Here is a 13,420-nt window from a genome sequence, read left to right on the forward strand (position 1 = left end):
GTCCGTCCGTCCGTCTGTCTGTCTGTCTGTCTGTATGTCTGTCTGTTTGTCCGTCCGTCCGTCCGCCCGTCTGTCTGTCTGTTTGTATGTCTGTCTGTGTGTCCGTCCGTCCGTCCGCCCGTCTGTCTGTCTGTTTGTATGTCTGTCTGTGTGTCCGTCCGTCCGTCCGCCCATCTGTCTGTCTGTTTGTATGTCTGTCTGTCTGCCCGTCCGCCCGTCTGTCTGCCTGTTTGTATGTCTGTTTGTGTGTCTGTCTGTGTGTCCGTCCGCCCGCCTGTCTGTCTGTTTGTATGCCTGTCTGTGTGTCCGTCCGTCCGTCCGCCCATCTGTCGGTCCGTCTGTCTGTTTGTATGTCCGTCTGTGTGTGTGTCCGTCCGTCCGTCCGTCCGTCCACCCGTCTGTCTGCCTGTCTGTCTGTCTGTCTGTGTGTCCGTCCGTCCGTCCGCCCACCCGTCTGTCCGTCCTTCCGTCCGTCCGTCTTTCTGTCTGTCTGTCTGTCTGTCTGTCTGTCCGTCCGTCCGTCCGTCCGTCCGTCCGTCCGTCCGTCCGTCAGTCTGTCTGTCTCTTTGTCTGTCTGTCTGTCTGTCTGTCTGTCTGTCCGTCTGTCTTTCACTCGATTCAGCCGCCCTGGCCAAAAATAGGCGAAGGAATGCTTGAACAGGAGGCGTATACAGGGAAAGCTGTCCTAGGTACCTGAAACTGATGCGAAATCTCATTCATGTCCACATTATTCAGCGCAGAATAAACTTCTGCATATTTGAGGCAAAATATTGGAACATAATTAAGAGTACAAGCATTCTTGAACATTGAAACTCATGTTGCGTAATGTTTACCCGAGGACACCGAAACACTTCTTACGGCTTGGTAGTGAGAAAGCATGAACCTTTAGCAGAATGCTCTAGGCGCCTTGTTTCGCCTTGCGTTGTCGAAGGGCTTTGAAATTTTGCCGGTGGAGGCACGTTGCTTTGCGATCGGCATTAACACTTACAAATGGCTTCGATCAATTTCTTACGCGTTGCGCCGCTTCTCGTTCATGCCGCCGTGAAATGGGAGAGTTGATAACGATGGTGAATTTTGCTTATTTGTCTTGCGGTCTCTTCCATTGGCGGGGATGACCACCTCTCGCTGCTGCCGAGATAAAAACCACGCTCTTGAACGCCGAGTGAACGTTCGGTTTTTCTATAGGGGCTTTGATGCCTGACGCCCGCTTTTTCACTCAAGCTCGCGTCGTGGAACGCCTTGGTACATAGGACGCTTTGAGCACTGGAGCGTCTCCGAAGGAGCCGTTTTTGTATTACGGACACCGTACGCCTGTTTTAGGTGCGGAGCACCTTAGGACCTCAGAATGTCCGTCCGCGTCCGTGAACATAGCATTTACAATCGCAAAAAATGGCACGGGCACAGGCAGGATTCGAGCCTGTGTCTGGTAGAGCAGACAGAGTTACTGTCAGTTGTCATACCTACTGGGAGTTAGTACACGAGAGTCAAACGGCTTACTCCCTCGCCTGTAACGGTGCGGAGTACATTAGGACCTCACAAGGCCCGTCCGCGTTCATCCGTGCGCACACCACCATTAAGTGAAAATCTGCACGGAAACTACCTAAAAGGGTACAAGAACACTCAAGAACACTCGAAAACAATCAGAAACATAACCTAGCAATGACAAAACGCGCAAAAACACCGGTGTAGTCAGGTTGTGATCAAGTGGTAATACACAGTGACTGCATCAAACTACTCTAAATGGAGCTACGCGTAAACAGGAGATGGCGCCGTGGTGCAGCGCTTATATCAGCGGGTTCAGGAAATCACACACCCTCTTCCCGCCATGCACAGAAACGAACGTAAGAAGCGTCACGCTGCTGCTCAACGTCTACGAAGACAACGAGATTCCCTGAATACGAAAGCGCGGCAAGCGGAGGAAAAGCGACTAAAATCGAATGGCGGTCGGGGCGCAAATCGGATGTCACTCGGGCCGCAAATTGGATGTCATTTCGAGTCCCCGTACTCCCCACCTTCGCCATCACGCACGGAGTGGAGATGCTGCCATTTTTTCCCCTCAATGGGCATTGAATGGTTTCGCCCTAAAAAACACGCGTTTAAAACGGCGTGTTGAAAACAGACAAAGTAAGAACTAACACTAAAACAAAATGTGTCAGCTCAGCCTGTTTCAAGCGCAAGAGAACAAAATGGTCCAAACAGATGGCGCACGTGGCGATTATAATTTATTAAGCATATGTACAAACCTTGACTTGACTTTGGTCATCGCAAGAGGGGAAGATGGGAAGAGGGGTGTTGAAGGGGGGTGAGTGTCTGGATGAAATGTGGTCCTGTATGCCGGCTTCTCGAATGTAGTAGAGAAGGTTGTCGAGGACCATCTTTCTGCGCTCTGAAGACCCTTCGGAGTGGGTACACTCCTGCAGCTTTGTGGACTGACTTTATGTGGCTTTAGAACATGTGTCTGGGTTCGCTGTTCCTGCAAGACAGGCACTTTCATAGCAAGTGGTTGAATTCACCGACTTGTTTGTTGTCAGGTTGTCCACACAGCTTGAAGAAACCATCGCCAAGGTGTAGTTGAAAGTGGGCCATGATGTGGGGCGTTACGCCGTGTTAGTTCGATTACGTCGAAGTGTGACCATTTCCCAGTGATTATAACTGGACAAGATAGGACAATCCTCTCCAATAGCCTAAGTCGAAGCGTCGCATCTCGCTCAGCGTGTGCTTTGGCAATAACCATCTTGTAGCCACATTCAAGGTCCTTCCCTTCCTATTCAAACTCGTCTGGCAGAAGCTGCAAAGATGGAAGTGCCGCTTGGAGAGCACGGAAGACGTTCGTCAGTTGCGAGGGAGACTTTAGACAATTATCGGGGTTGGGAAAAATCTCTCGTGCTGCTGCGTGTGCCTCTTCGTTGGCCGGTATCCCGCTATAACCAGGGACCAAACCAATTGCAATTGTGCGGCCCATCTGTCGCAGATCTATTGAAACTTCACGAATTCTTGCAGCCATCCCGTTTCGAGTTATATTTTCGCACCATTCTATCACGGCTTCCTTGGAGTCCGTATAGACCATCAGAATTGTTGGTGCCTCAGTGGGGTCTGTCTAGACAATTCTTTGAGCTTTCATTGCTAGTAGTTAGGCCCTCAGTTCGGCTTCCTTCACAGATGGGATACAACGAAGCCAGAGTCCTTCGATGCTTTTGGTTCACTAATTTCGTCGAGCGGTTTCGCCGTCACGGGGGATTCGACCTTCGCTTGGCTGCAGCTTCGCTGTACCAGACTCTTTCGGCTTAGGCCGTACCTGTGTCAAAACATCACGTGCATCGCCGGGCCGAGCTCCACCGTCAGCAGCGTTTGCTAGCCGCCCGGCGCCGCCGCCAGTGCAGGCTGGACGCATGCGCTCTCCGAAGGTGGTTCGACACCTGACCACGTGACTCGGCGCGTGAATGCGAGCTTGGTCATGGATGAGAGCGGTACCGGGCCGCCTCCTCTTTCCCAAGCATTGCGCGGGAGCTAGAGGCTTTGAGCCGTCGTCCGTCAGCGGCGCTTCACCAAAGCGGCGTCTAACCATCCCTTGGACATCTACCGGCGAGCCGCGTCGCGTTACTGGAGAAATGCCAAGCGCGTGAAGCCAGTGTCGGAGGCTTAGAATTCGTGTCACACAAAACAACGGCCTAAGTCCACTCTGGTCAAACAGGATTCCGGAGTCATCTTTCTACACTGGAGAGCTAAAAAATGCTGTCCTATGACGACTTAGCTAACAGCCTACAATGCCATCCCCGTCTAGAGGTTGGATGGGGAGAAAGGAGAGGGCCTTACATGCCAAGGGTGACAGAAGACTATCGTCTCTCGCCAACATTTACGGTAAAAGCAAGCAGATATGCGACCACTTTTATTTTTATGATGTCATTGGTACGCTATCTCAAGGTGTTAGAATGCGGGGACAGCAAATTTAAGGACATACCCGGAATCAGGCTTTTTCGGCCTATCCGGTCGCCCGCAAAACCGTATTTGCTTGTCGTCAGAATCTCACGTTTGCCCAAAGTTACAACCTTTTAAGAACCTGTGCGGCAGGCTCCTTAGCTTGCACCTACATTTAATGTATGGCGCGGTGCTCGCGAGGCGTTTTATACAGGCCCTCCGGATGAACAGACGCAAACTTAGCACATCCTGGTGTAAAGAACATGATTGCTGCATGATGGCCAGTCTCCAAATAACAAACGCTTTTTGCCTCATCATCTGGCATTATCTTCGCTTTTCCAGCTGGTTCTTGGAAGAGCGTTCAGCATTTTTGATTGAGCTAATCCCAATAGCCGCCAGGAATTATCCAATGTACACCATTGTCTTAGAACAGGAGCAGACGGGTTACGAGAAATCAGTTGTCGCCTTAGATGTTGGGTTTGTTCCCAAAAAGGAATAGGCTAAATGTCCCAGACAGTGGCCATTACAGAATACTTATCCTTATGTTGTAGGAGTTGTCCGGATACATCTGCTTAGGAATGCGTACTTGTTTTATTCCTTACCCTTCAACACAACCAAAAAGGGGGCCACCATTCATGTTTCTTTTAACTGTCATGTGTGTTGCGGCGGGGAAGTTCCCGCTAGGTCAAATGTGACGCTTTGATGCTCCCTGAACTCTACATCTGTATGACCGCCTAGACCAGCAGAGTAGCTCGATGAAACCACAAAAGCCGCAGCCCAGATGCTGATGGCCGTCCGTTGTGTTGGAAGAACAGTGCCATGCTTAGTCATTGGTGGCACGTTCTCATGATTGGGTGCTTGTCATTCCATTCCTGGTACGTTATTGGAATGAGAAAAAAAGCCGGTCTTGTGCTCCCTGTGGCGCTGCTTGGGTTAGGAGCAGTGTGACGAGGGGAATAGTGACGCAGCTTGTTTTACCAAAATAAGAGCAGACAGTGTAGCGCACCATGCATCTCACAACAGAGGAGTCGAAATCGGCTACCAGCCGATGCTGTGGTCTCGAATAAATACTTCGAGTTGCGATCATCGGACGTTTCAAACGATAGAGTAAATTGTGGAGTATGTCTTGCCGTGCGCGGAAACGGACAGCGCGTATGCAACTGCTCAGTCATGTGCAGTGTAAACTAAAAAACGAAACAGCAGTTGAGCGGCAATTATTTAGTTACTGGTAGAGAACTAAACATCACAAGAAAAAAATGGATTCCTTTCCATAAGTATACCTACTGAGGGCATTCATTTTATTCTTGCCCTAGTTATCTTTCCTCTATAATTAGTAAAATATATTTCTGTCCCCATTCCTTAGTTTCAGCATGACCGAGAATATGTGAACATAGTCCATGCGTTTGATCAGGGAAATTTTTAGGCGAAGGTAATATGGCTGAGGCTCCATGTATTTTTCATTTCCGTGAATAAACACCCAAGAGTTTCCACGTGCGTTTGAAGCGCGATGAGTTCCATAGCACGAAGCGTTGAAAAACAAAAGTCCAGGTGGTGTGCTATTAGTCTGCAGTTCCCACCAAAGTTACCGCCAGTTACCACGGCTCATCACTTGTATATGCATTTGAGTGGATTAGGTACCAATTGTCATCGTTTTCAAGACGAAAGCGTCCTTTAGACGTCACATTTATACGTCTTCTCGCTTTGATATGCCTTCTGAGTATATCAGTTATAAATCGGTACCAATGTCAAGACAACTAGAACCAAAATAAAAGCGTGTTCGTGTATTTCTTGTGTTTCTTCCTCAGAGATGAACGCCGTGAACGCTCAAGCGAAATAAAATTTCATCATACCCTGCAACTAAATTTTGTGTCGCCTGCATGCCGTGTGCTAAAAATGTTACCATCCCTTCCTAAAACAAAAAAACCTGTGAATCGCAAAAGCTAAAAGTGTCTCCAACCTTTTCTGAAGGTGCGGCCAATCTTCGATCTACATTTAAAGACCGAATCGCAAACGAAGAACCCATGCGACGATTTCTCGCGCACTGAGTAAACGCAACTACGAACGATCTAAAGGTATACCGCTGCGTTGTTTATGAGATAAAGGTATACTATTGTGCTCTTTTATGATAGATGTGCGCATTGTCTTATCTAGGACCGTTCCTCTGTCCCGATTTTCAAGTAACTATTTTGTAATCAGGAAAATACAAGTTTACACTTGAACATAGCGAAATAGCATTGCAAGAATAAAACAAAGAAAAGGTTTACACACTTTCAAAAATTCCCAATACATCGCAAAAGCACACAAAACCCCGGCAACCAGCTGAGAATATCATTTCCTGGAGGTCATTCAAAACATAATTGCCAGAATATGTACACAACAAATCTAATCTCACATCAAGAAAACAGAAGCAATCAGAAGTAATCATTGTAGAAATCTGAAAAGTATTGTCGAAATTGTTTGTGTGAGAATTTGGCTGTCTGTTGATATTTGTTCATAGCCGATGGAAGGTCATGGGGCAACATTTGCAGTTTGTAATTGCTACGTAAATAAAATATTTTCCAGACGTCATGACGTCGTGTGTTTATGTATGAACTTTGGTATTGCAAGCCAGGCAATGAGGTTTGGAAATTTCTGATAATGGTTGAAGAAAAATAGTAAATCTGTATGAGGCGAAATTCATAAATGTACTCTATTTTACCCATATGATGTTCTTAACTGCTTATTTATTGTGTAGAGTCGTTCAATATTTGCTATCAGCCGAACCATTCTTTTCTGGAGCTGAAAGTTTTTATGTTATACTTAGTTGTAGTGGTGGACACGAAGCAACAGTAATTTAGTTGTGAGCAAAATAATACTAATAAATCTGAAGCTTTACCTTTTCCGGAAGTAAGAACCGAGATCTGGATAGTGCACCACAAACAGCCGAAAGTTTTTTTACAGAGATAGTCCCTATCGTTCTCCCAGCTTAGATGATAAGTTAAATAGGCCCGAAGAATTTTGTGCGCTTTAACAGTTTATATAGGTTGGTTGTTAATGCATAACGGTGATGCGAATTAACTTTTATATTCTTTGCACAGAAATTATAGCTTTGGTTTTAAGAGGGTTAATTTTTATTTTATTTAATTTTGACCAAGTGGTTAATTCATTCAATACTACACTGCATTTTTCTATCAAGGATTGTATATTTGGTTCCGAAAAGAGCAAAGTACTACCATCAGCATATATTACATAATTTACTCCTTCTCCAATATTAACGATGTCGTTAATGTATTTGATGGATAACAATGGACCCAGGACACTGCCTTGGGGTACGCCAGAACTTATTGGAAGAAAAGTCGATTTGTGGTTATGAATGCAAACAGATTGGCTTCTGTAACTGAAGTAAGACTCTAGTAATGATATGGGCATTCCACGAATTTCGTAAGAGGAGAGTTTGTTGAGTATAATTTTGTGATTAAGGGAACCAAACACTTTACTGAAATCAATAAAAACACCGATTGAAAACATGTTGTTGAAGCCGTCTTTCAGCGGCAAGTTGTTGAATTTTTCGCGGAAAGTTCAGAAATAAATGTGAGGTGCGACAACCGGGTCTCCGACGATGGGAAAGCGGCCGCCAGATCTGCTGTTTCTCCAGCTTTGCACCACCAGTGCACGCTGCGCCAATTTTTTAAAACCTTCTCTTCATCACCCTTTTCCCTTCAAACACCTGATGCGTCGTAGCCAATGGGAACGTTAGGCTGGCGTACACCTGTGTTCGCAGCCAATAGGTATTTCCATGCCAGGTTCCTGGCTTCACTTCGTGGTCACGCGGCTCAGGGGACGGCATGCTTTCTCCAAATGAAGGTATCTTACATGTCCGCTCTCAAATGGTTTCAACGTTCTCGGTACTCACATTTACTCAATATAGATTGTTCAGAACTTTCGGTAAGAAAAATTGACGTCGTTTGTATTGTTTTTTTGATTGTACGTTTAGGCTCATACATGACGTGTTTACTTTTATTTTTTTTCAGGCACCAGGAATTCTTAAAGGACTGTCCCAGTGGCTTCATGACAAAGTCGGTGAGTGCTGTTTTATTTTTACTTTGAACACCCAACAAAAACCGTGCATTCAGTTGCACCGAATGCACGATGTTGGCACAGACCAAGTTGCCTAGAAAGTAGTATGAGCTGATGGTCATACGAGCAGGTGTTCGCCTGCAGAAAATTTTGTTCTCTCAATTGTACTTAATGCCACCTGTAGCCATATTTTCGACTTCGTGAATTTTTTGTGAATCCGCCATTGACCTGAAGCGCTTTCTGGTAGGCTTTCAGCTGGGTCACGTGATCCCAGCTTGCGAAATGCCCGTGTGGGCCTTCTCATTCTTAGTGTTTTGTAGTGTGCAACGGCTCCAGTTTTAGATCTACTAGTTGGTTGGCTTCACTGTATATCGTATTAATGGCCGTTGTTGAAAAACCATGCAAAAGGCACCGAACAAAACGATGCACTTTTACAACACCGACGCTCTCACAATCTTCTTGGTCAGTGGTTTTCGTCGGTCTCCTGGTGTAGAAAGGATATTTAAGCAGAAAGAATGTGGAAGCGAAGAGAATGAACGTGACACCACCACTGACGGGCGACTGGAGAGCAAGAAAGAATTGAGTGCCGTTCCACTGTGTGAAGGAGGACCAGCAAAGCCGGGCACATTGCAAAGAGTGCATGGAATGAAACGCGTTTGTTTCAATTTGCGATTGAGCGTGCTTCTTAGCTAATTAGCTAAATATGCAGGGCGTCTAGCAAAATAACCTTCCAGGGCTCACCGACATCTCCTTTCGTCTTTCTTAACTTGATCGTCCGGCTAAAAAATCCGCAATTGATGCCCTGTGATTGTCCCACCGGAACTGCCACTGCTTTTCTTTACCGCGACCTTAACTGCTTGTACCGGATTCGGGCTTCACTCGTAATAATCGGGGCGGTTGGTGTCTTAAACAGGGTTCGGACACTTAGTTAAACAAGATTTTTCCAACTGAGGCTGGTCTAAGCACACGACGCCCACAGAAAATGTCGCAAATTGAAAATGTGTGAAATTGCGCTGGTGCTCGGGCGACAAGCATAGGCGCACCCAGCGTATCCTCAACAGTGTGGATTTTCTCTGAATTGGGCATGTGGTATTGCGTAAACGACAGGCGACGTATGCAGGTGAATATCCAAGGTTGTAGAGGTAGTGGTCTGAGGACGGCGTGTTTAGTGAAGCAAAAGAACATATCAGAGTATGGTAGGCAGCTTCGAACGAACACACAACAAGCGAAAACAAACGAAGCGAGTCTGGCAGCTGCTGCCACATAGTAAACGACGTTCATTTAGTGATCAGTAAAGCTGACTGCCGGCATCGACGGGCTGTCAAGTGCTCAAATGACCTTGTTACGTTTGCCGCTCGCTGTTTTATGCAGGGTGTCACAGCTATCATGTACCAAAATTTAAAAAAAGGCGCAATGTGTTACTCGAAGAAAACCAAGCGCAGAATGTTTGCAGTACAGCGGAGTAGCGGCCAGTAAATTTATTTTTAATAAGATTTAAATGATTAATTTTAATTAATTATCGAACTCGAGAAGTGGTGGCCTAATCAGTAAAGTGTCAGTGAGGCACTTGTAGGTAGCTACGAGGAGACCTAAATGCGGTATTTTCAACGACAAATTTCCCTTGTCGCCATGCTGCCGCGCTCTGACGTGCGGCAGATTGCTCTGACGCAGCCTCAATGACGCACGAAGCACTGAACAGTACGGCGCAGCTATTGATGGACTCGTTCATGGGCTGTAGCTAATCAGCGTTCCCAGCTCTGGGGGAGATGCGGGTGCACGCCTCAGCGAGCGGCGCTCCTCCACCGGCTGCACGGCTTATCGTAGTATGGACGAATGTAGATCGTTGCCATCCGTCATACGAGCTTCGCTGAGTTTGTAGATATAGCGCGTCGTTTACAAGGTATCAATAACGCTGAAAAACAAGGAGAATCTCAGAAGGAGGAAACGCCGCTACGCGGGAGACCGCGCCAAGCATTTGCCTACACGGCTGACAAGGAGCCCACTCTGTGGTGTACGCACGATACTGCGGATACCACAGCAGGTAAAACGTCCCCCCCCGCCCGCTAGAGCGGGACAGTTGCTCAAAATCACTTTAAAAAGGCGTGAGAGGGGTGATAGTGCAGTAAAAGGTTGCGCTGGTGATCGCCGTCACCTGGCTTCGCAAAGCGGTGACTAAATAACTGCGACAATGCTAAGCCGTTTCTGCGCCGCGACAACACCGCATACAGCACCGCATATAGTCTTCGGTGAAAATCTTAAATTACTGTCGTGAGCGAGCATGTTGTGTTTGGGAACCACTATCTGACCTTCAAACACGTGTTTCCGCGATTTCAAGATTGACGTGCCGACGCGACCACGGCTGACGCGAGGAGCATGGCCGCACGTCAGTTCCATGCGGGCCGACCGCCCACCGGCCCCGCTCAGCAGTAGCGGCTGTAGTGGCCGGAGCATGGCCGTCGACTGCTAAAAGAAAGCGTGACGTAACGCCGAACGGAGCCAAAGAATGCGCGCATTTCGACCTTTGCCCTTTTTCTCTACGGAGTCTTGCGCCTGGTCAGTGACGCAGAGGCTTGCACAGTGCCTTGGTGAAATATCTAGGCCTTATTGCGGGTGAAATATCTAGGCCTTATTGCTGGCCCTTTTCAATCAACCATAACACGGCTAATACTCAACGCTTTTAACCCATTTTTTGCGGCGGGACTTTACTTGGATAATACTCCAGCGATTGCGCACGTATACTTGCAACCTTTCGAACACTGTTAAGACCTCTTTAAAAGTGACGTCATGGTTGTTGGGTCAATGCAGTCTTTTGGATGAACCCAATCAGTACTTTGTTTTTATACCACCCAAAACTTACTCACTCTCCGTGTTTTCGGTGAACACGGCCAGCACGCAGTTTGTCTATGGGTGCGGCACCTTTGCTAGCGCAGTGCCGCCAACGGCAGATTTAGTGCATCGCCTACGGCGGACCCCGATGGGAGGCCTAGCAGCTGTCGCGATTCCGCTCGGAGCACCCCGCGTGAACCATGGGTCCTGGGCCGATACCGCATATTCAATCTCGCCTGGCCCCACTGCAGCGACGTGTAAGTCCAGCGCTGGCGAGCTTCATGCGCTACAGCGCCACCGAGGAATGCAATTTGGTCCGCTCGCCGCAGCGCCTCTAATGACACTAGGCCGCGCCGTAGGTTAGTGATCGATGGTTTTGCAATTAGGCCCTTAGGTTGGCACTCATTGGTTTTCCCATCGGCGCCGCACAGTTCTGGGGAGGAGGGCGCTTCGCGCGTGAACGGCGCTTGCCTACGCCGAATGTACGGTGGTGTGGCACCATCGGGATTGTGGTTATTTCGACCGTCTGCTTCGGTAATCCTTTCCTACCTTTTTTACATTGCTTTTTGCGCGTTTTTTCTCGTTCTTTCAGAGACGCTCGTCTAGAGGGTTTTGCAATTTCAGCTCAGCGAAGAAACCAGTAGAGGGTATGGTGAACGCCTTCGCACACTCCGCCTATATATATCGTGATTTATGTATGCGTCCCCCGACGCTGCAGCTCCTTGAGACCTAGTATCGATCGTGTGTTCTTCTCACTTTTTTCTGGATTACTTAATTTTGTCTGCATGGACCGCGGTGCGCTCCACAAGAGGGAGTTTCTCGTTGGGAATTCAGCTGGCGACAAACATCTATCGCCACCAACCGAGATGGTTTGCCGTATCGATCGAGCAAAAATGTACTGGTCGCAAAAAAAGAAGAAAAAAATGAATGCCTTAGGGCGTCAGAGGACTTGGTAATGAAGGTAAACTGTTCCTTGGAAACCAGTGGTAGCAGAAAGTAAAGTTGTATTTATGGGACTTAGCTGCTGATGGAGGCCGTTGCCCTCTGTCGAGCGGCATAAACTGGAAACGTAGGAAGCAGGCATTCGCAGCTATATGTTGAGTTAGGTGTCGGTTTGTCCAAAGTTAAGAAAACAGCAGAAATGCAGGACGCAAGAAACACAAGCCCCACATTAGAGTGCACTTTATAATGGAAATGTATTCTTGAGCCTTGCTACAAATTTGGCGTTCATCGCGCCTACGCCTGAGATATGATATGCGCTCTAGGTGGGGGCTTGAATATGATTGGTCGCCAAATCTGCTTCACAAGATCGCGCACATGAACTCCTTAGGCACGAGATACCCATTACAGTACTCGCCCAACCTTCATTTGTTCCTACTCTACGCCCTCATCAACACTTGTAGTGCTTTTGTGAAAAATAACGTACGCAAGATCGCACATACGGCGCACTGCTACAGAACAATGAATCATTACCACTGGCCGATCACTTGCTGCCTGGACCGAAAAATGAATGCGGCTTTTCTTTACATGTTTTATCGGCCTTAATAATGCTTGGCAGGCATAAGAGTACTTCATCCCGGATCGCATATTCTGTCGCGTTTAAAAACAGTAAGGTATGAAAAAAAAAAAATTGGTGGTTGCTGACTACACCGCGTGCTTGAGGCATGTTAAGAAAGTCAAACAGACCCATACGCTTGTCCCCATACCAAAATATGACAACTACCTAATCTGGAATCGGCTGAGAGCATGAGGACGAATGCTTGCGCAGCTAGACGCATTTGGAAGGAGCCAAGAAAAAAAAGGATCCGTTGGAGATATTGTATAGTGCGTAGGCATGGTTAGTTTTTCAAGTTCCGCTAGGGCAGTTCGATTTGCTCATGATGTTTTGGTTCTGCGGAGAATATTTCTGCGGTACGGAAGGTGGTCCATTTTCATTCTTTTTAAGCCGCAGGAATTATAGATTCAACTTCAGCGATTTTTCTGCGTGCTAAAAAGCCGCCGTAAATAAGTCCTGGGTACGCTACTCCATCCAGATATGTTTGTGCAGTAAATGGATCACTACAGACGAAATGCTGGAGTCCGGAAATCTGGAACGCTCAAATAGGTGCCTCCAACAGATGTTAGAGAAGGCTGAAGTACTGTTTCCTGGTGGAGCCGTGTCCTGCGCAAGTGTGCGGCTACGATACACTGGCGGCGACAGTCGTCCGTGTCGAGGCTGAGATGCCGAGCTGTCCGCGCTCAATCAATACCCTGCTCCCGTGTCCCTCATGTGAAGCCTCGAAATGTTCCTTTGTGGCAAACCTTGCCTCGCATGGCCACCTCTTCGCGCGTTCGCTTGTTTCCATTGTTCGTGTGTTTTTTTTGGGCCTTCAGTTTGGCGCACGGCCGTTTTTCTCGGTGCTGAGTATGGAGTTGGCGCATTTGGGTCCCTCTACCAAGGTGCTCAACGAGATGTAGGTGTACCCTTTGTACACACTAGTTCAGAAAAGCGCTACAATCAGACACCCACATGAAGAATCTTGTCGCTAGCGAAGCGCTTTTAATGGGCCTGCTCATCTTCCGAAAACAGCTTTTAAAAATGCGTTCAAAAGAAAAACGGAAACATGACTGAACGGTCTCACAG

At 47.5% G+C, this 13,420-nt stretch overlaps 1 protein-coding gene across 1 annotated transcript in view; it reads left to right on the forward strand.

The window, feature by feature from the left end:
- LOC144179623 (frequenin-1-like) overlaps positions 1 to 13,420 on the forward strand; it is a 672,708-nt gene that overhangs the window by 422,125 nt on the left and 237,163 nt on the right. The window contains exon 3 of the mRNA XM_077708048.1: positions 7,926 to 7,974. Coding sequence (XP_077564174.1) covers positions 7,926 to 7,974 — 49 coding nt within the window. The remainder of the gene's footprint in view (positions 1 to 7,925; positions 7,975 to 13,420) is intronic.

The sequence above is a fragment of the Haemaphysalis longicornis genome, unplaced genomic scaffold, assembly GCF_048455015.1.
Source record: "Haemaphysalis longicornis isolate Haplotype H1 unplaced genomic scaffold, Haemaphysalis longicornis Haplotype H1 scaffold_1, whole genome shotgun sequence".
Classification (NCBI taxonomy): Eukaryota; Metazoa; Arthropoda; class Arachnida; order Ixodida; family Ixodidae; genus Haemaphysalis; species Haemaphysalis longicornis.